Below are 23,828 nucleotides of genomic sequence, written 5' to 3'. Positions count from 1 at the left end.
GATAGGCGTGTCTCACATCCTGGATTATGAAGCGCTATGGAGCATTCTAACTCACAGAGCGTGCTGGAATACGGATGCCACCGTCTTCCCCAAACTCCAGCTAGAAACTCACCAGGTGATTACATTAGGAAGCAGAACCTCTGGGGAACTGACTGATGATAACGTTTTGAATGTTCACTATACTCCATTTTCAGTGTTTGAAGAACCTGCCTTGCCCCTCTGCTACATGAAGACACAACGAGGGTGCCATCTTGAGAGTAGAGAACAGTCTTACTAGACAGTACTGGAAGGACCTACTGGCAGCCTGAATTCAGTCTCTACAGTCTCCAGACATATAAGCAAAAATTTATGTTGGATAAATTTCCACATCTAAGGCATGGTGTGGGAAGTCCTACTGTATATGTGTTGCCTTTATTGGTTAATGAATAACGCTCCTTTGGCCTATGGCAGGGCAGAATCGAGTAAGGCAGGAATTCCAAGCAGAGAGAGGAGAAAAGAAGGCAGAGTCAGGGAGATGCCATGGAGCTGCCAAAGGCGACAGGTGCCAAAACTTTACCCGGTAAGCTACAGCCTTGTGGCAATACACAAGAAATGAGTTAATTTAAGATGTTTGAGTTAGTTAATAAGAAACCTAAGGTAACAGGCCAAGCAGTGTTGTAATTAATAAAGTTTCTGTAATTATTTGGGACTGGGTGGCTAGGAAATGAATGAGCAGCCTCCTTCTACAAAGGTATCTTGTTATAGCAGCCTGGAAGGAGTGTTGGGATGCCTGCAGATTATCCTGCGGAAAAGACACTGACTGGGAGACCCCACAACATTGCTCACCGGCTGTGCAAAGGTCCTAGAGGCAACTTGGCTGCACCTGTGGGCAGGAAGCCTGAGGTCTGGTAAGGGAGCAGGACAGCCAGTGAGTGCTTGGCCTCTTGGACCTGCCGGTAGCCACCTGGGAAGCAGCAAACATTAAGAAAAAAGCCATTGTAAAAAATACAGAGGGAACTGAGCACAGAGTTAGGAACTGGGTATCTGTGTCAGGGCTAGCATCACAAGTACCACGAACCAGAGGCTCAGGCAACGCGAGCCTCCCTCATTTCTGGAGCAGTTCAGACCACAGTGTTGGCAGCATTTGCTTCTCTGAGAGCCTGAGAGAGAGCCCAGCTCAGGCCGTTCCTTGGATTCCCGGTGCTTTGCTGTAATCTCGGGAATGAATGCCTTAACCCATGGAAAGAGAGCCCCGGTGTCTCCCCTTCGGCTCCCATGGCACTTTACTTATGTGTCCGTGTCCAGTTCTCCACCAGTTGTACCAGATTAGGGACCCAGGTGCTCCAGTGTGACCATATATTCATTAATATAATCAGTAGCAACCCTATGCCCAATATGGCCACATTCTGAGATACTTAAGGCCATGGCTTTGCCAAATGTTAGGAGAAGAAAACGCAAATGACAAATGCCTCCATGGATGAGATAAGCAGCTGTGACTGCTCACCCTGGAGCTAGGGACAATCTGGCTTTCCAACCTTCAGTCAGTGTACAGCATCCCTTTAAAAGGTAAATCACAGTAAACAAACTATTTATAGACATATGATACCTTCCGTCGGGTGCCCTCCGAAACAAAGAACCAAATGCAAATGCCATACCCTGACCTTCCAAGGCCTGTGTGATATGCCATCCAGCCCACTTTCCTCCTAGCCCCAAATCCTACAGTGTGGTCAAACACATGCATACAGTAGACGTGTGTGACAGCATTGTGCAGGCTTGCTCAATGTCCTCATCTGAGGGCATCATCTGGTCAGTCCACCAGCCTCATTATTCCCATTACCACTGCCTTCCCCTGACCTGACTCAGCGTCTGACGCACAAGGGTGCTCTGTAATATTCAGAGATGAGGGAATGCATCTCACTCTGAAATTTTACAGTCCGTAGGGTACCTCCTTAACTCAGTTTTACCACTCCCCATTATCTTCTGTACCAATGCTGCCAGAAAGATTTTTTTCCAAAAGAGATCTGTGACCAGTTACACCATATTGGGACGGTGCCCCATCTGTGGACAGGCTTCTGCACAGCACCAATGGCCTTGCATGAACCAATCTCACATGTGCACAGCTGGACATGGCAAACACTTACAGTTGCCTGTCTCCTGCAAGTGGCCTGTAGGAGGAAAGGCTATGGGAACCACACTGAGAGAAACGGGAGACAATAAAGAGGCCTTAGCAAGACATTCCATCACCACGATTCTTCCTGTCAGAAAAAAAATGGTTCAAAGTAACACACTGATATTCTTGTCAGAGGTGCATCACAGAGCATGTGTCTAAAGAGTGGGGGAAATCAACCAGGCAATGTTCCACAGAAACACTAAAGGCAAAGGAAATCAAGATATTGAGCTATTCACACATTTGGAAGAAACTGGGCACAGAATGCCTGCTAGCAAGGTCAGCTTTCTCATTACTACAGACATCTCAACTTTCCCACAGCTGCAAGCTCATTCCCCTTCACTTCAACAAATGTGGCTGCCGATCTCACCAGGGATTTTAATGACATTTTACATAATGATAGAATGTTCAGAAACAATAAGAAAGTGGAGAAGAACAGACACCAGAGAAGCTTATAATTACATTGTTCCGATAAGACAGTATGCATAAGCAACCCCAAAAATTCTACCAGGAAACTCCCACAGCTGGTAAACACCTTCAACTAAATGGCTGCATACAAAATTAACTGGAAAAAATCAGTAGCCATCCTATATGCAAACAATAAATGGGCTGAGAAAGAAATTAAGAAAATAACACCTTTCACAATAGCCACAAACAATATAAAATATCTTGGGGTAACTCTAACCAAGCAAATGAAACTTTAAGTCCTTGAAGAAAGAAACTGGAGAAGATAACAGAAGATGGAAAGACCTACCATGCTCATGGATCAGCAGGATTAACCTAGGTAGTAAAAGTGGCCTGCGTACCAAAAGGAATCTACAAATTCAATGCAGTCCCCATCAAAATTCCAACATATTGTTCAGACCTTGAAAGAACAAAACCCCAGGACAGCAAAAACAATCCTGTACAGTAAGAGAACTTCTGAAGGTATTACCATGTCTGATTTCAAGATATTACAGAGCCGTAGTAATAACCAAAAAAGCATTTTGTATGGGCATAAAAAAGGACAAGTAGATCAATGGCATCGAATTGAAGACCCAGAAGTAAATCCACATACCTACGGACACCTGATATTTCCACAAAGAAGCCAAAATTAAACAAACAATGGAAAAAAAGAAAGCATCTTCAACAAATGGTGATGGTTGTCCATTATGTAGAAGGACACAAATAGATCCATATCTATTACCATGCACAAAAATCTAATAAAGTGGATCAAAAGTTCAACATAAATCCAGCTACACTGAACCTAACAGAAGAGGTAAGTGGGACCTAGCTTTGAAAGTGGTGTTTATTGCTTAAATAAGCATACAAAGTCAGTCATTGTCCATGGCAACTTTGAAACACTCTTGGTGCTCTTTAACTCTGCTTCTTCCCTGTCTCTACTGTGCTCTCTCCTACTTGCCAAGAAAAGCATACCCTCTGGGTTTGCCACTTCCCCTCTCTGCATCTGTGCCTTGCTAATCTCGTCTCTGTAACTTCCTCTCCTCCCCTGTAGCATGGAGGAGAAGCTGCTTGTTGGTTCCCGGCTACCTGGCTAGCTTAGACCCAAAATAATCCCACAGAAACTGTATTAATTAAATCACTGTTTGGCCCATTAACTCTAGCTTCTTATTGGCTAAATCTTACATATTAATTTAACCCATTTCTAGTAATCTGTGTATCACCATGTGACAGTGGCTTACCAGCCAAGTTTTGGCATGTCTGACTCTGGCAGTGACTCCATGGCTTCCCTCTGACTCCGCCCTTTTTTCTCCCATAATTCAGCCTAGCTTTCCCTGCTTACCTAATTTCTGCCTTGCTATAGGTCCTAAGCAGTTTCCTTATTCATTAATGGTAATCACAGCACATAGAGGGGATTCTCACATCACTCCCCAATCCTCCCATGGTCCTTTTTGACTTTACAGGGTTCAATGGTTACTTCAGCCACTTTTTAAAATATGAGTCTAGGTTACCACAGTAGATATAATATTGCTCAGTTCCATTCATTTACTTGTAAATTTCATTTTATTTTTATTTAGACGTCAATAAAACCCCACTGTGTATTTTTACCACATTTTCATAGCCCCTCATCATTTGAAGGACATCTACTTTGTTTCCATTTACTAGTTACTGTGAGGACAGCTACGTTGTTTCCATTTGCTAGTTACTATGAAGACAGCTACATTGTTTCTGTTTGCTAGTTATCGTGAAGTCAGCTACGTTGTTTCCATTTGCTAGTAACTGTGAGGACACTACATTGTTTCCATTTGCTAGTTACTGTGAAGACAGTTAAGTTGTTTCCATTTGCTAGTTTTTGTGAAGACAGCTACGTTGTTTCTGCTTGCTAGTTACTGTGAAGACAGTTACGTTGTTTCCATTTGCTAGTTACTGTGAGGACAGCTACAATGACTGTGACTGAGCAAACATGTCTGCTAGGACATGGAGACCCTGAGCATACGCCAGGAACAGAAATAGCTGGGTCATAAAGCAACTCTCTTCAGCTTTTTGAGAATTCTCCACACTGATTTCTAAAGTGGGCAGACTACTGTGCAGTCCCACAGACAGTGAAGAAGAGTTTCCCTTTCTCCACATCCTCACCCGCATTGGCTGTCAGTGGTTTTTTTCATCGTAGCCATTCTGACATAAGCAAGATAAAAACTTTTGTTTAAATCCCTTTTATTCTTCTATCCAGGTCCATTTTTTTCATTGGGTCATTTGTGTTCTTGATTTATTTGTGTGTTGTTCTTTGTATATCCTGAATATTAATCTAGCCAATGAATAGATGGCAAAGATTATTTCCCTCTCTATAGGCTTCTGCATCACTCTGTAGATTATTTTGGGGTGATACAGGATGTTTTTAGCTTTACGAGGTACTCTTTGACAATTTTGACCTTAAATTGTAGGCAAAATGGAGTTCTTCGCTAATCTCTACCTTGTGGAGTATTACTGTCTGTCTCTTCTTTAGTACTTTCCAAATTCCAGGACCACACTGAGACATTCAGTCCACTTATGGCTCATTCATGTGTGGGTGGGGAGGGTGACATATATGGGTATGTGGATCTATTGCCATTATCATGCATGTCAAATTACTTCCTCAGCACCATTTGTTGAAGATGTTGTCTTTCCCATAGTGTATAATTTTAGAATCTTTGTCAAATACCAGATGGCTGTAATTATGCGCATTCATTTGGGTCTTCTATTTTCATCCCTTGATTGTGATTGACACATCTGCTTTTGTGCTGGGACCATGCTGTTCTTATTACTGCAACTCTACAATATAGCTCGTAGTATAATATGGCAATCCTTCCAGAATGGTTCCTTTTGCTCCACACTGCTAGACCTATCCAGTATCTTTTATGGGTTCATATGAATTTGGACAATGTTTTTCTATTCCGCTACACAATCTCACAGGGTGTTGACTGGAATTGCATCAAGTTTATAAATTGCTTTTGAAAGAATGGTCATTTTCATAATGTTAATTAAACCAACCCATCAGCATGGGAGGTTTTATCTTCTTCTTATATCTGTATCAATTACCTTTTAAAATAAACTTAAAGTTTCTAATGCAGTGATATGTAATCTCTTGGGTAAGGTTAATTTCTAGGTATTTTATTTTTAGGCTATTATAAATGGGAGTATTTCCATGATCTCATCACATTAGTTAGTGGTATTAGCTACTGGTAGAAAGGTTGCTGATTTTTGTAAACTGATACTGTATCCTGCCACTTTCTAAAAGTGTTGTTATTTTCTAGAAGTTTTCTATGGAACTTTTTGGTTCCTTTATGCATATCATTTTGCAAATAGGAATAGTTTGACTTACTTTTTTATTTGTACCATTCTAATTTCTGTCCCTTACTTATTTCTCTAACTATTACTTCAAGCATTATATTGAAAAGTATCATGGCTATTAGACAGTTAATGAGATTGCTTTGATGTGCTCTTTCTTTATTTGGAATAATGTTGCTGGAGGACTTGTCATATAGTCTTTATTGTGTTGAGGGGTAGGTACCCTTCATCTCCATTCTCTGTAGAACTTTTATTATGAAGGCATAATGGACTTTTGTAAACCGTCTTTTCTGCATCTATTGAATAGATCATGTGATTTTTTTTGTCTTTAACTCCATTTACATAACTTACTACATGTATTCAGTTACACATGCAGAATCTTCCCTGTCTTTCCAGGATAAAGCTAGTTATAGCAGAGGGTTGTTTTCACAAATGCATGCATTCAACTCAAAAGTAATTTACTGAGAACTTTGGCATTCATGTTCAACAGGAATTGGTTTTAGTGTTAGAATAACTCTGGCTCAGAGCAGGAGTTTGGAAGTGCTCCTTCCAAACTGTCTGTCCTGGGACTTCCTCTGGCTTGAACTTGTACTGGTGTTGCGTGTACTGCTACCATCTCTGTTAGTTTGTATGAAAATCAGCTCTGTTGTGTCTGGAAAACAGCTGTCATGGAGTTATCCACCTATTCTGACTCTTAGAAGTTTTATGCCTCCTCTTCCACATGGAACCCTGAGCCGTAAAAGAAGGGTTTTGACAAAGACAATTCATTAGGACTAAGCTTCAGAGTCTCTCATGCTGCACTCTGCCCAGGTATGAGTCTCTTTGTTAATCACCATCTACTGGAAAAGAAGCTTCTCTGCTGAGAGCTGAGGGATGCTGTGCTCTGCATGTGGATTGCAGTATGCCATGATGAGTCATGTTGCTTCTGTTTCCTTAGAAGAATAGTAGTAGCAGGTTTTCCCTTTGGGCCCATGACCTAGCTAGTCTCATGTTCTTGGCCACATTAGCAGTGTTGGGTATGAGCTTCATCTCATGTGGGGGCCTTAAAGCCAATCACAAAGTGGTCGGTTATCCCCATAACATAGTGCTCATGGATACCCTGCAGGCAGTCACTGGGCTCACAGCTGGGTGGTACTGATGACTGTCCCCTTAGGTAGCATGTAAAGAATCTTCCAGTACTATAAATGCTGGCCATTAGGGGCAAGTTCCTACTTGGACACCAACTTTCTTTCCCCGTGTCCAATGGCGTAAGCAAATGGCATTCTTCAGCAATAAGGGCTTGTTGTGATAATCGGTGTATTTTTTAAATTTTTGATTGAGTTGAAGTCACTAATATGTAGTTATTACTGAAAGGTGTGTGTTGATTGCTGTCTTGCTCTCTTTTCTGTTTGTGTTCTTAGCTCTATTTTGTGTTCCAGTAATTATAGTTTTATTTGTTTTCTTTCTGTAGCCTCTGGAGTATGCTTCTTCCTCTTTTCAGTCCAAATTATTGCTTCCCGTATTTGCTGCAGGGCTGATTTAGTGGACATAAATTCTTTTAGTCTGTTTATATCATGGAAATTTTTCTTTCTCTTTCAACTGTGACAGATTTTGCGGGGTAAGGGAGTCTGGATTGGCATCTGTGATCTTTAGTAAGCTCCAAGCCCTGCAGCTTTTGAAGTTTCCACTGAAGAGTCCGGTTTTATTTGTTTGTTTGCTTGTTTTATGGGATTTTTTAAATATATGACTTCTAACATTTCTCTTGCTCCACTCAGTGCTCTCTCTTCAGTATTTCTTCAGTATATCTAGTGTTTAAATTATACTATACCATGGGGAGTTTACTGTCTGGTCTTATCTACTTTCTGTCCTATATGACTTTCATATCTGTATTGCTCTGTGTCCTTAATTTTGGAACATTTACTTCTATGATCCTGTTGATCACTATGCAATGGACCCAGAGAGAGAGGGTCCAGGGCTCACACAGTGTAGCTCTAACTGTCCTGGAACACTAGCATGGTATAGACCATGCTAGTCTTAACTCATAGAAATCAGCCTTACTCTGCCTACAAAGTACTGGGAGTATAGTCATGTACCACCAGATCTGGCTCAGAATCTATTTTTCAATTCTTAAAAGAATATTGAAACCACCTACGTGACTATCTTCTTGGGTAACTGACAATGGAGGACAGTTGTACTTCCTTAAAGCAGATGTTTCTAGAAGATATAAACAATTAACTTCATTTATTCCCTGTCAAAGCCTCACTTTTTTGTAGAGAAACCAAAAAATATTAGGTCCCAGAAAACTCTACCTTTTTTGATATCCTGAGAGCAGTCTGAGAGACTCTCAAGTCAAGAAAACATCTTGAGTAAGGCTGCTTTGTACTTAGTTCATGCCCAAGTTACTCTTCTGTGGTTTTTGTTTGTTTTATGTTTTGTTTTTTAGAATTAAGTCCTGGTCCATAAGAACTTCAATTCTCAAGTCATTTGTCAATGAATCTGTAATTTCTTCAATGTGCTTTGGTGCCCTTGTTGAGACTCAGTTGCCTGGAGTCACCAGGGCTTATTTCCTTAGTCACTACTTTGTTCTGTAGTCATTATTGTACCAACAAAGTGGTCTCTTTATTGTTAAAGCCAAACTCATGTTGTTTGGGGTACCATGACTCTGGGATGTGTCTTAAACTCAGGAATGGTGATGTTTCTAAACCCGCTCACTCGGTCGTGATGGCACTGGCTGTTGTGCTGCTGTGCTCCAGTATGAATTTTGAGAGACGGTTTATTCTAGTTCTTTGAAGAATGAAGAATGCTGGTCACAAGAAACTGGCACAAAGTGCGAAGGCAGATACAAGGGGGTTGCCTGCAATCTGTTTATGATGTAAACATGTTGAACTATCATGCCCCATTAACATGTAACATCAACACATTAATAAAAAATAAAATAGCTTTACAGGCTTTTCAAACAAGGTTAAGCAGCTTTGATGGCATACATTATAATAGAGCAACAGTCCCACCAAGGACCAAGAGAAACCTCAGATAAAATATCAATTTAAAAGATAGAGAAACCAGAAAGAGACAGAGGGCAGGGATTCAGAAAGAAACAGTATTTCTTTTGTAATGCTCTCCACAGATTTTTATCTCAAGCTAGATTGGTAGAGAAGGCACAGAGGCTAGGCAGAGAAGAGTAGCCAGGATGAAGAAGGCAAGGGGATCTGAGAGAGGGCTTGGGGTCAACAAGAAGTCCAAAAAATAGAGTAGTTTCAAATTCCCAGAAAGCAGGGAACCTAGGTCTGTGAACTCGGCGATGCAGAAGGCTGAGGAAGAAGACTGCAAAATCAAGGCCATCACCGACCAGCTTGGGTAGCTTCAACTCTATCTCTAAATTAAAATTCTTAAAGGCAGCAATTGCAGCTCAGTTTTGGGTACATAAAATCCTGCATTTAACCACAAGTGCTGAGAGAAAAAAAGTAAGCAATGACAGAAATGAGCCAACAAGTGATAGCTTCCTTTCAACACATTTGCTGACTTAGCCACACAGAGTGGAGACAATCATGAAAATGAGTGTACAAGACAAGGCCCTCAGTTGACACCTTAAGAGAACGGCGCCTAAGAAATGGGGGGGGGGCAGTGCCCAACGGAGCCTCAGCAAGACAACAGGCCAGCCTACACTGGCTCACACCTGCACAGAGATGTGAAAATATTACTTCAGAATTCACAGGTTCTCGGGCACGATCAACGTTGCCTGAACTGTCACGAAGCAAAATCAAACAACGCAGTGTAACAGAAGCAGACCAGAAATGGCCAGAAATGGTGGTTATGAGACCTGGATTTAATGACCAATGTATGCAAGAAAATGGACTGTAAGATGTAAGATGGAGAGTCCCCAAACTGGAATCTGTTCGAATAAAACCACAGATTTACAGCCAAAAGGTACAAGACTTTAGACCTGAATAGATGTATGGCTTCCACAGGACACTGAGCAGATGAAGAAAGACTTAGCGATAGAAGGTGAGTTGGAAATCCTTGTACCACAACCAACATAGATCACAAATAGAGAACAAAGAGTAAAGACAGTAGGGACACCGGACATATGGGAGGTTTCAGGTGACTAGAGTCACACAAGATAGGAAAGTAAACAATGTTGGAGCAATGCAAGAGATAACACGGAGAATATCTGAAGTTCTTTCTAGCTCTTGAGATATTCTAAATCCCATGCTGTGTTGTGAACTCTGAGCATCAGAATTTGTTCATCTTATCTTACTGTGGTCATGGTATCATTGGTGAGCTTCTCCTCTTTCCTTCCAATTACGTACCACAAAGACCCTAGCAATGTGTTTCCTCCCCTCTTAAGAAATAACATCTGATACCTATCATGGGTATCAGAGTGGAATCATGGGTATTTGTCATGGCTTAATGTAACATCGTCAGGTCTACCCACATTTCTGTGGATGACTAGATTGGCACAATAATATAATATTGTTCATGCACACTGTAGTCTGTTCATTAGTGATTGACGGGTTGACTTCATATCTTGATTATCACCAATGTTCTTTCTCCAAAGGAAAAAAATACTCATGGTCTTGGATGTTTTTCTTGCCTTTATTTTATTTATTTCATCATCACATAGTATTTACTTGAAAGTAAACATCACAGTGTGCCCAAACATATGTGAAATTACTTTGTCAATCAAAAAAAAAAAAAGAGTAACTTCTTTTTCAAGCATGAATGTAGGGTATCAAACTACAAATTCAAAAATGCTACAAACCGGGTTGGAGAGATGGCTCAGCGGTTAAGAGCATTGCCTGCTCTTCCAAAGGTCCTGAGTTCAATTCCCAGCAACCACATGGTGGCTCACAACCATCTGTAATGGGGTCTGGTGCCCTCTTCTGGCCTGCAGGCATACACACAGACAGAACATTGTGTATATAATTAATAAATGAATATTTTAAAAATGCTACAAACCTTGGGTAAAACGATCAACTTCCAGCATTATCAACATCTATGGCGTGGTCACGGCTGTCTGATGTTCCCTCTCAAAATGTCTGCTCTAACGGGACAAGAGTGTGGTTGTGAGTCTCACTTCTCTCCCTTCCCCTCCAGGGCTGTGCAGCTTGCTACCAGTTCTGCATACTGAGGATATGAGTCATCGCCATGAATATTCTAGCGGTGTCTAGCCTGCCTCTGTGCTTTCTCAACTACCTGCTATTACTTATTCTACATGGTGATGATTGATTGGGCTTCCACGAGGAAGCTGGCAGCGGAGCCTACAAAGAAGGAGGAATCAGTGTGGAGTCACACAGAGTGTGGCTGTCGTCCTGCATCATCTGGGGAAAGTGAAGGTACAGAGCTCTCAGAAGACCATGGTGTTTAGTAGTTTCCAGGATTAGTGGAGAGAGGAGGAACGGGCAGAACATACTAGGTGCTAACTAAAGGTATGATCCTCAGTGCTATATACTTGTTACACAACGTTCAGGACGCAATGAAAGAGCCCTCCTGTCAGCTGCACACTTCCAAGGTTCTCTGTACATTCTGTCAAAACTTTCAGGAAAGAAAAATTCAATCTTTCAATTTTTAGAAAGGAAAAGCAACCCTAACCCTGGGACACGCTGAACCCTCATCTGAGTGTGGAGCGGAAGTGGTATTTCTATAGTAGGCACAGCTGCATTCCACTCCACGGCTGGGAGGATGTCCTGGGGTGACCCCCAAGCTGATCATACTTAGCATCCTCCCCATGAGATCTGAAGGAGCTCCATTTAACTCCACACAAATAAGAACAATGGATAACCCATCAGGACAACACCCAGGAGACTAAACTTTCTGGAAAGGATACTTAAAGAGGAAATTCTTAAAAAGGAACTCACAGGTGCCTCTCTGGCAACAGCTCTCTTGGTCCTGACCAATCTGTGTCCACCAGGAGCTGCACACATAGCGCACAATGCAGTGGGTAACACGTAGGATGCTATGACAACTCTGATAAGGTCCTATCCTCCTGGTCCCAAAGAGACTAAGCACCAAGAGCTGCAGGACATCGGTGCCAGTGTGCTCAGCAGACTGAGCTCCACCCTCTGTTTCCCAGACTAGCTGGAAGTTCTGAAATTAAAATCCGAGTCTTCACAAAACCGGTCCTGTGACAATGGAGGCAGTAACAGCCAATGTCTTTCTTGATCTGTCGATTGCTAAGCAGCTATTTGCTGAAAATTCTAACACTATATAGAACTTGAATATCATGGCTAATGATAAATTAAAACCACATACTGAAACCCTGAATATACTCCAAATGATCTCTCCCCCCGCCCCAATAACACAGACTTTAACTGAATTGCCTTCCTCTCTGCCATCCACTTTTGATTGCTCGAACTCACAGGGAGAAGGAAAGAACAGACCCCACATGCTGTGTCCTCATTTCTACACATGCACCATAGCATTTGTGTTTATGTACGTATACGTACACACACACACACACACACACACACACACACACACATGCATGCACGCAAAGGTCCTGCACTGAGGGAGGTGAGGGCACACACGGAACTGGTACTAGGGTGAAGTCAGACCCGCCCTACAGCTGGGGAGCAGGAGCATGGCCGACCCTTGGGAGACCTCAATGACCTTCTGAGGCAATTTCACAGAGGCTCCACAGAGGTCCTTTGGCTCCTTGAGAGTCAGAATGGCAAAACGGCATGATTCACAGAGCTGTGGATCCACGTCATAGTCCCAGAAGATAAGATACGTACAAGTGAGATGCAGACCTTGGGATACACGAGAAGGTACGGCGTAGGAAACCGAATGGAAGTGATGAGGGTTGAGTCGGTAGTGAACGGTGGATGTCAGCAACGAAGGAAACTCAACTGACGACTGTTACCGTGGGGAAGCATCATTTGGAAGTGCATTTAGGGTTTCAGGACTTAAGCTTTCAGTTAGCTTTAGCCACAGTGTTAAAGTTTGATAAGGCTGTAGCATTTCCCCCCCCAATAACCACTTAGCGATCAACAAATGAAGGAAGACATTGACCGTTACTGCCTCTGTTCTCACAGGACTCTTAGTGACTTTGTAGCTGCTCAGACTTCTAATTTCAGAACTGCCAGCTGGGCAGTGAGACAAAGATGACATTCAGTCCATTTGGCACCCGGGCACTGATGTACTGTAGTTGTTTGTGCTTAGTCCCTCTGGGACCAGGAGAATACCAGATAGGAGTCTCCATTTCCCAGAATAAAGGGCAGCCAATACAAAATCTAAGAAGCACAGGGGCATAGGCACCTTCTTCTGAGGGCTCAGTTACATCTATTTATTGGTGTGTCTGCGTGTGGGCATGCATGTGTATGCAAGTGTGCATGCTGTCTAGGGTGCACTTACGGAAATGGGGAGACAACTTGTGGGGTCAGTTCTCTCTTTCCGCCTGTGAGTTTCAGCAACTGAACTCAGGTCTTCGGGCTGGGCAGCAAATGCCTTTCCCTGCTGAGCTATCTTGCCAACCCTGATTAACATCATTCTTTACTATTTGGTGGAAGGGCTAGAATTCAAGATTTAAATCCTAACGTGGGGAGCAGGGGTGTGTTTCAGCTGAGGAAGCACTTGCTTAGCTTGCAGAAGCCCTGGGTTGGATCTACAGCACCGCATTAACCAGGAATGGTGGTGCATGCCTATAAATCCCAGCACTTGGATCAGAAGTTCATGGTAAACTTGGTTACACAGCAAACCTGAGCCCAGCCTGGGACAGATGATAGCCTATCACAAAATAAAATAAAATAAAACCTAGGACATAATTCAAATCTCTCCCATCTCTCTTCAGGCCTCGGTCCCTTGGGTCCAGGGATGCTTTGTGGCCAGCGTTCACTCTTTTCCACTTGTGTCACACGGGGGACCTTGTAAAGCTGTCCCCGTCCGCAAATGATCACGCTGACGTCATTAGGAAACGTTGTTCCGACAATCCCTACCTGCTAACCCGGCTTGAACGACTCTGACTTTCACTCGGGACCTTGTCATCTGTGGGTGATGTCACATGGCATCCTGCTCTGGCAGATCTGATCTCCACACAAAAATGCCCCACCAGAGTGTAATTCTGAGCACCAAGTGCAACTCCAAGCTACAGGGGCTAGGCAAAACCTCCAGGAACACCAATGCGCCCTCCTCACTAAAGGGCTGTGTGATTGTGTCTGCGGAGGAACTGTCAGTGTTAGGGATAAATTGGAGTGGGGAACCAAGGCACTGAGAAGGTTTGTGGACGAAAAGACAACCAAACCAAAGACAGGGTAAGAAACAAACGCATTACAAATGAGCACTTCCTCAGCACAGTCCCCTGCGTTAATGACTTCCCAGGTAAGGGAATATTAAATTATTAATTGGTTTTAGTACACACCCCATTTTCAGCCAATGGGTTGTGTAAAGTAAGTTTCTTTTATTCATTCTACCTCTTTGTTCATACAATGGATGACATTGATATTCATTTTTTTGTTCGGAGATTTTGCGTTTTATGCTACAAATGGCACATGTAACCACACACATGCTACTGTTACAACCATTAGCCACACCTTTGAGATGTTTCCATTTTTGAAAAGACAATTAATTACCCATAACAAAATTTTACCATGCCATGGAAGCTTTATGTCAGCAAAGAACACTTATAATATCTAGCAATTCAAAGAGACATTCCTGCCATTGACCTGAAGGAGCTAATCCCAAGCACAACACACTATGAGGAGAAAGCAGGAGCTGGTGTGTCAGCAATGCCCTGTCCTTTCTCTCAGACATCCCCAGATTCGGAGGCAGTAGGCATAGAGAAGCCTCACGTGGAACACTGCTGGCAACATCAAACTACCCGCTCTGGGTATGCAACAATGCATCTGGGCAGGAGGCACACGACACCTGGCAGACTTGTCAGAAGGGTCTGTGTAACACATGCTAGCACAGTGACATTTCCTATGCAGCTAAGCACTTGCCATGGGGACTGACATCTTCCACAGGAGAGTCCCGTGCCCAGCTTGCTTACAAGCTTATGGAAACCATACACTCAGGAAAATAATGTATTTGCTCTTATAGTCCCCCTGAAGCAGATACATAAATGACCCAAGAGGGGCTTAACCACAGATTCAAACCAAAAGGTGCCTGCCACTTATACACATCCCTAATATAAGAGAGGTCAGCTAAAGACAATGGCTGCACAGCCCCAAACAATCCGATTTGAAAAACATGTACTGTCAACACATGCTAGAGTGCTAGAGTTAGGACAGTTCTTGCTCTAAAGAGCAATAGCTCATGACTGATGTCACAAGCGGTGTCTCCTGCATCTTAAAGACCATTTTCAATATCACATTAAGGAGTTATCGTGGTCTTTGAACCCAACTGACAAAACTCCAACACAAATCCAGAAATCCACTGGAGACCGGACGCATGAAGGGATGCAGGAGCTGCCAAGCCAAACACAGGGGCTTCTTACCATGTTTATCGATGACACAGGACCTATGCTGTTCACATAAATGTCCACATCGATCATGGTTGGCTTTACTGTGGAGAAAAATACACACATGTTAGTAATGTATGGTACAGTGAGAATAGAAGGGGGGGGGCAAAGCCCAATGTGCAGAGGCCAGGCCACTAACAATCAGCACAGGAGGGGGGCATTTCTCCTGGGGACTTAAATTTGCATTTAAAACTCAACTCAGCTTGTCTTACTTCTTAAACTCTTTCTAAAAGGAGGAGGGATTCCCACTTGGATTCATTCAGCTGTGGGAAGATAAGACAGTTACCCACTGCAAATTGCCAATAACAGATGACTATAGAGATATTTGATGTTACTTAAGCTGATTTTATGGCAAAGAAATGAGATAAAATATAAGACATTGCATACATAATCTAATGTCTAAGTAATTATAAAGCTGAATCACAGATGAGCAATATCAGAGGTAAATAAAAAAAACTATAATTTCAAAGCAAAATTCTAGTAAGTTCAAACACCAAAAGAAAAATGAAACCATGGCTTAAAATTATCACCGTTATTATTTAAGGAGACATACACATGTCTAGCACAGAGTTAAAATGCTACAGTCAAAAATGTGAATGAAGATACCACCGTTTCAAGTGTGAGCGTGCACAGCTCCTGTGAGCAGCACCACTGCAGGTTACAGTGTGAGCGTGCACAGCTCCTGCGAGCAGCAACACTGCAGGTGACAGTGTGAGCGTGCACAGCTCCTGTGAGCAGCAACACTGCAGGTGACAGTGTGAGTGTGCACAGCTCCTGTGAACATTATGCACTGTAGGTTGGAGTGTGAGTGTGCGCAGCTCTTGTGAGCAACACACACTTCAGGTTAGAGTGTGAATGTGCACAGCTCCTGTGAGTGGCACACTGCAGGTTACTGTGTGAGTGTGCACAGCTCCTGTGAGTGGCACACTGCAGGTTACTGTGTGAGTGTGCACAGCTCCAGTGAGTGGCACACACTGCAGGTTAGAGTGTGAGTGTGCACAGCTCCCATGGGCAGCACACACTGCAGGTTACATGATTAACTCAGGTTCCTCTCCCTTGCCTGCACAGGAACCGAGCACCACCAGTGAGGAGACAGGGATTCTACAGAGTCCGAGCTCAGGAGCCAATGCCCTGTTCAGGGGGAAGTCCTTCACTACTCAGGAATAGTCAAAGGAGAGAACAGAGCAAGTTTCAGAGTATTCCTGCCCAAGAGGAACATAAACAAGATGCACGAACTTGTCCACATGAAGTTTCCATGGAAACAAGACTGTTTACTGCTGCAATTATTTCAATGGGCCTCCTTCAGTTTTGCTGACTAGCTCAGCTGCTCATTCACAAATGGACTCTGCACTTTGCTTCTGGAACTGAGGTACCTTTGGGCTTCCAGGCCCATACATTCAGGGATCAAAATCCAGGACAGTGGTTCTCAGACTCGAAATGAAACAACAGTCATGGATTTAATCAACTCCCAACATCTGTCAGCACATCTAAGCCATGTTAATTCCAAAGAACTGCTGGCATTTTGGACGAAAGCCCCAACACAATTCTACACGGTATACACACGACATATAAATTTCGAATAAGCTGAAACTAAACCAGAAACTAGACTTTCCTGATCATAAAAATGACGGACAGCACCTTCCTTTGGTTTCACTGGATTCTTCGCTGTTCTGCTTCCACGCACAACAACTTTAGATCATGATGTGCAGAAGGCTGTGTGATGTGACGTCAGTGAAGTCTTTCTGCACAAGCCTATTCTCATTGTTTCAGAGTACTTATTTGACTCTGGGTCTCTGAGTGCATTAATCTTATTAAATTACAAGGGCTCGAAGACATCAAGCCTGAATGGCCTCAAGTGGGTGTGTGAAATGTATTGAGTGTGGCAATGTAACAGAGATTTTTAAGAGAGAAGCAGAAGTAATACACACACGTTCACACACATACGCTCATAAATGTTGGGGGAACCACCAGTTTTAGCTTTAAGCAGAGCCATGATAATGTCAGTGGCGCATTTTAGAATGCCATCCGACGGCTGTGCCTGAGAAGCACACAGGCCACGCTTGATAATTCAGACACTAAAGAAACAGTTCTGACGAAGGCTTTCAACAAAGTCATCAAGCATCCAATGAGAAAAAACAACAGCCTTCTGACAATGCTTGAAAAACTGAATATCCAAGAGCAAAAGAATAAATTTGGACCCTTACATCTCAGTTCATAACCAAAGATAGACGCAAAATAGGTTCAAAATGAACCATAGCTAATACTATGAAAACTCTTAGAAGATGGGGAGATGTTTAATTTTGTCATGGTGTCTTGTAACGAATATCAAAATCTCAGACAACAAAAAGAGAAATAGATCAATTTTACTACAGCAAATTTAAACATGTACACAGGAGGCTTAGCAGAGTGGAACAGCCACCCTAGAGTGGAAATGTGCATTGTTGATAATAAGGAAAATTACTCTGGTACCATGGATGATGGCATGGTGGTTCCTCCAAACAGTAAACAGAATTACCACTAGGTACAACCATCAAACATCTGGGTATTTTACCAACAGGAATCGCAAGTGGGACTCAACAGATATTTGAATGTCCATATTTATACGCAGGCCAAAATAACGGAAATAAGTCAGGTGTCCACCGAAGATGAAGAAGAATCCAAGTGGGGATATGATGGAATTTAATTTAATCTTTAACAGGAATGAAAATTTAAGACATGGTACCGCCTTGGATGAATGATGAAGGCAGTATGCTGAATAAATGATCCCATCACAAGTCAAACACTACATGAATCCATTAATGTGAAATATTTCACCCCATGAAATTCATGGAGACGTCAATTACAATGGTGGTTGCCAGGGGCTATAGAGGGAAGAGGGATGAATTAAGCTTCGATGGAAAGACAAGGAGGAAGTGAATAGTTGAGAGAGAATGCAATGCTACCAATTTATAGTTCAATGAATATAGATAAGATGGAAAGTTTTAGAATGTACATCATAAATTACATATAAATAAAGACACATGCACATTTAAAGCACAGTATGACCTGGAAATACCTAGGCAACAGAAAGAAGGATGACATCTTTCACAAAGGTAATACATCCAAAAATAGCAACAAGAGGGACCAGTATTCTAGGTGAGAGGAGACAAATTCTACTGAAAGATTATTTAAAAAGGGGGGCATTACAACTAGGTCCCATTTATTGGCTAAAAAATATATCTACTTGCAATTCTTTGTTTCAGTTCTATCTTGCCTTTCTGGGTGTTATTTCTTAAAAATTTAGAGTAACTACGTCTGAGAAAATTATGCAGTAAACAAGAGCTTGAAAAAGGAACAATGGGTAAGCCTTGAGAAACCTCAGCCATAAACCTCCCTACAGAGGTTGCTGGAACCCTTGGGGACAGTGTGGTCTACAGTGTCCCCTCACCATGGACACAAAACCACTGTGTATGCATGAATGATTATTTTACTACACCATGGCATTTCTCACCCTAAATCAAGCAACCGAGGAGAGAATGGTGGCTTACTATTTGAACTGTCAGGACAGAGACAAATCCTGTTGCCCATGAGAGGAGCAGCTGTCATACTTTGCAGGAGGCTTGGAATAGGTAGTCTGATGCTAGACCAATCAGGCAGGTAGCCGACCCTTAGCTTCCAAAGTCTGGAGATGCAGCTCTCTGTCCTGGTTATTGCCATCACCACAGGAATCCTGTCATGGGAAAAACTGCAAAGAAAAATCTTGAAGACCGTTCATGGCCTCAAGTGTCTCTGAGACTTGATATTAAAAATTATATTTCCTGGCCCCGCGACGCTGTAGCTTGCGCTGGAAGAAGCGGAAGAAGATGGCGCTCACCAGCTTTTTGCCTGCACCCACTCAGCTATCTCAGGACCAATTTGAAGCTGAAGAAAGAGCAAGATCTCAGAGATCGCGGCAGACCTCTTTGGTCTCTTCACGAAGAGAGCCTCCCCCGTATGGGTACCGGAAAGGCTGGATTCCACGTTTGTTAGAGGATTTTGGAGATGGAGGTGCTTTCCCAGAAATCCATGTGGCCCAGTATCACCTGGATATGGGGCGAAAGAAAAAAATGTCGAATGCACTGGCCATATAGGTGGATCCTGAAGGGAAAATCAAATACGATGCAATCGCTCGACAGGGGCAGTCCAAAGACAAGGTCATTTACAGCAAATACACTGACCTGGTTCCAAAGGAGGTTATGAATGCAGATGACCCAGACCTGCAAAGGCCTGATGAAGAAGCTATTAAAGAGATAACAGAGAAGACAAGAGTAGCCCTGGAGAAGTCCGTATCACAGAAGGTTGCTGCAGCCATGCCAGTTCGTGCAGCTGACAAGCTGGCTCCTGCTCAGTATATCCGCTACACACCATCTCAACAAGGTGTAGCATTCAACTCTGGAGCTAAACAGAGAGTTATTCGGATGGTAGAAATGCAGAAAGATCCAATGGAGCCACCAAGATTCAATATTAATAAGAAAATTCCTCGGGGACCACCATCTCCTCCTGCACCTGTGATGCATTCTCCTAGTCGGAAGATGACTGTAAAGGAACAGCAAGAGTGGAAGATTCCCCCCGTGTATTTCCAACTGGAAGAACGCAAAGGGTTATACAATTCCTCTGGATAAGCGGCTGGCTTCTGATGGAAGAGGACTTCAGACCGTGCACATAAACGAAAATTTTGCCAAACTGGCTGAAGCTCTATACATTGCTGATCGGAAGGCTCGTGAAGCTGTGGAAATGCGAGCCCAAGTGGAGAGAAAGATGGCTCAGAAAGAAAAGGAGAAGCATGAAGAGAAACTTAGAGAAATGGCCCAGAAAGCCAGAGAGAGGAGAGCTGGGATCAAAACCCACGTAGAAAAAGAGGATGGAGAAGCACGCGAAAGGGATGAAATCCGTCATGACAGGCGAAAAGAGAGACAGCATGACCAGAACCTTTCCAGGGCAGCACCTGATAAGAGGTCAAAACTACAGAGAAATGAAAATCGAGATATCAGTGAAGTCATTGCTCTTGGCGTGCCCAATCCTCGAACTTCCAATGAAGTTCAGTATGACCAGAGGCTCTTCAACCAAACCAAGGGTATGGACAGTGGATTTGCAGGTGGAGAAGATGAAATTTATGTTTATGATCAGGCCTGGAGAGGTGGTAAAGATATGGCTCAAAGCATCTACAGGCCTAGTAAAAACCTGGACAAGGATATGTATGGTGATGACCTAGAAACCAGGATAAAGACCAACCGGTTTGTTCCTGATAAGGAGTTTTCTGGTTCAGACCGTAGACAGAGAAACCGAGAGGGACCAGTTCAGTTTGAGGAAGATCCTTTTGGTTTGGACAAATTTTTGGAAGAAGCCAAACAGCATGGTGGTTCTAAAAGACCTTCTGATAGCAGTCGCCCTAAGGAGCATGAGCACGAAGGCAAGAAGCGGAGGAAGGAGTAGATAGGATCCTCTCCTGAAAGCCAGTGGACTCTGTTCAGAACCTGATGATGCAGATCATTGGGAAACCCTTTGTAAACCATCAGGATAAAAACTAAATCTGGGAGGGAGAGCCCAGCACTACTTTTTATTCCAGGAGTTGGGGGGATGGGGTTGGATATTCTACTTTGGATTAGTTTTTTTTAAAGAATGGGTTATGCTTGTGCTTCTCCCATCGTGCAGCACTTATAGGAAATACTGCCTGCCCCACAGAGAATTAAGACCACTTCTTGTATGTGACATTTACTAATCCAGGGGTAACATTATGTGTAAGAACTTTCTGAATAAAATTACCCCAAAACGGTGAGTTGGATAATGTGCACATACTGGAACTAAATTACCAAACGTTGTGCTGTTTACCTTGCAGTAGGGAAACTAAGGTCTTGCTTAGTGCAGCTCTTGTTTCAAATAAAAACATTTAGGAAAAAAAAATTATATTTCCCGAAGTTCAAGCTTTTTATTACACAACCTTCAGAATCTTTTGTGACACAAATATATTTTTATTTCCTACAAGTTATATGTCATGGGCTCTCTTCAGATAGCACATGTGTACTTCCTACGAAATGTCCAAAATGCCAGCCTTAATGAGAGACAGACAGAGAGAGACAGAGACAGACACAACACACACACACACAAAGAGAGGGAGAAGGAGGAGAGGGGGAGAGAGGGAGGGAGGGAGGGAGGGAGGGAGGGATGGAGGGAGGGAGGGAGGAGAGAGAGCGAGAGAGAGAGAACACGCCTCTTTAATCCACATCCAGCCATCTTCTTCTCAAGGTTAGTAGCATAGCAATTCCTTGAGGTCTTTTGGTTCCAGGAGCCTCAATGATGTAAAATCCTTGTCTGCTCAAGTCCCTTACATAAAATTGGATGATATGATGTGGGAGTCCCCTCTGTGTGCTGTGATTATCACTAATAAATAAAGAAACTGCCTTGGCCTGTTGATAGGGGAGAACTTAGGTAGGCGGAAAGGACTAGACTCAATGCTGGGAAAAAGAAGGGTGGAGTCAGAGGGATGCCACAGATCTGTCACTGAAAATATATGTACTAAAACTCTGCTGGTAGGCTGTGACCTTGTAGTTATATACAGATTAATAGAAATGGGTTGAATTAAGATGTAAGTGTTAGCCAATAAGAAGCTAGAGGTAATGGGCCAATGCAGTATTTTAATTAATAAAGTTTCTGTGTGATTATTTCAGTTCTGGGTGGCCGGGACAAACAATCAGTTCCTTGCAACAAATTGGCACCCACATGTCCATCTAAATCCACTTAAAACCTGAGAGAGTTTGAAAAGGAATTCTAGACACAAAAATACAGAGTTTAACACAGCTTCTTGCTGTTTGCTGGTGGTGTACTGCAGTGCCTGTAAGAGAGATTTTCCTGATTCAGCCTTAGCAGAAAAAAAAAAAGCTGCGCAGTTTTAAAATATGGCTTCCTGGGCTGTGCTGCCAGCCGAACTCTGGCTATGGAGTATTTGAATGGCATTTGCTGGCCGAGTGCTTGCGTGCCCACTCGGGGCTGGGAGAAAAATGGCTGAGACTATGCCTGTGGCTTGGCGCTCCCTGCCTAGGCAGATGGCGAGATCAGGTCTACTAGGCTTGCACAGGTGGGAGAGCATGGCGGAATCCAGCTGCCGTACACAGAGATGTTTCCAAGCTGCGCACTGCAGATTTGGCTGATACTCAGATAAAAGGGGTTTATTGCTGTATTTCTCATTCTCAGGGTTGGACTACTGAGCACAGCTCCTGCCTGGTGGCCCCAGAGCTGACAGTGGTGGTGCTTCCACCATTCTAAAAGTGGACAGAGAGGCAGAGCCAGCATCCAGAGCAGCAACAACCAAGATGCTTACCACTTTAAAAGCTTTTCAAGACAGTAGAGAATTACAGTTAATGCAATAAGAACAGATTCATACATAAAAGAATTCTAAATGGGTCACAGTGTTGGATGAATGTACAAATGCTTGGAAGGGAGAAGAAAAAGAGTACAGAGTTGAAAAAGAAGTAAAAAAAAACTTTTTAAAGAGCATCGCATACAGACAGTCATTACTAAAAGGAGTCAAGAAAAACAAGCCATGTAAAGATGAAAAATTCACAGAGACTCGGGGTTAGGTATATTATTGTGTCTTCTTTGAATTTTTTGGCTGTGAAGGAGCTAAGTACAGAGAGATATTTCACTGTATAGGCTGCTAAGCTAAACCATCATGTGTATTGTCAAGGTATCATGACTTCCAAATTTGAGTCTAAGAATATATTGGATAAAAGGTTCTTCTCTTGTTCCCACAGAGGATGGAACCTTTGGATTGCTTCCAAACCACTATGGTCTCATGGAACAAGCACCCTGAAAGGTTGCTGTGAACACCCCCAAAAAGAAAATACTTCACCCAACTGCTGACTGACTTTTTAAAATGTGATGTATAATTAGGAAATATAGGTTAACAGATAATCATCTATCATAGTCAAGCTTGTAGTCATGTTAGTTAGATTTTTCTAGATATATAGAGATATATTTCAGGTGGATAGGAGTCTTCAAATATTCCAGAGACCTTCAGAATATGGCATTTAAAATGTTTTAATAACTTAGGACTTTTCATGATGGTAAGACACATTTGCTCCTGGCAGCACCAACTACTTCAAAAGGATGGTGGGCATTGAAGAGGCTCCTTATGGACTTGATTAGCCATTTGGGCTCTTGCCTGGTCTACTTCACTGGACATGCAGGACCCACAGAGAAATGACTGCTGAACTTGCTTAAAAGTGAGATGATCCTTCGGGGTTCCTGGTTCATGGAAGAGTCTACGAGACATTCTGCAGGATACAGAAGAAAGTGACTGAACTGTCTTTGAAATTTCTTGTTTCATGGAAAAGTCTGTGGGATACTATAGGCCTGTAGGCTGAAGATGGATGTCCCAACGGTACAGAAGAATGTTAGGTAACTGTCCAGGCAGCAAGATGTCTCTGTCAGTTCTAAAGTTTTAGAAGTTGCTTACAATGTACTTCCTGT

General features: G+C 42.8%; 2 protein-coding genes across 2 annotated transcripts in view; one reads left to right on the top strand and one right to left on the bottom strand.

Annotated features, from left to right (window-relative positions):
* The window catches only part of Gabrg3 (gamma-aminobutyric acid type A receptor subunit gamma3), a 544,483-nt gene that overhangs the window by 486,206 nt on the left and 34,449 nt on the right, over nt 1–23,828 (bottom strand). Inside the window, exon 3 of the mRNA XM_038313696.1 lies at nt 15,321–15,388. Coding sequence (XP_038169624.1) covers nt 15,321–15,388 — 68 coding nt within the window. The remainder of the gene's footprint in view (nt 1–15,320; nt 15,389–23,828) is intronic.
* On the top strand, nt 19,187–20,813 carry LOC119802642 (SNW domain-containing protein 1-like). The gene is given in 2 exon segments (XM_038313695.1): nt 19,187–19,927; nt 19,929–20,813. Coding segments are annotated over 2 exon segments (1,608 nt in total). The 3' UTR covers nt 20,796–20,813.

The sequence above is a fragment of the Arvicola amphibius genome, chromosome 12 (assembly GCF_903992535.2).
Source record: "Arvicola amphibius chromosome 12, mArvAmp1.2, whole genome shotgun sequence".
NCBI classification, from domain to species: Eukaryota; Metazoa; Chordata; class Mammalia; order Rodentia; family Cricetidae; genus Arvicola; species Arvicola amphibius.
Note: the sequence above shows the minus strand (reverse complement) of the source record. Positions and strands in the feature narration are given on the sequence as shown.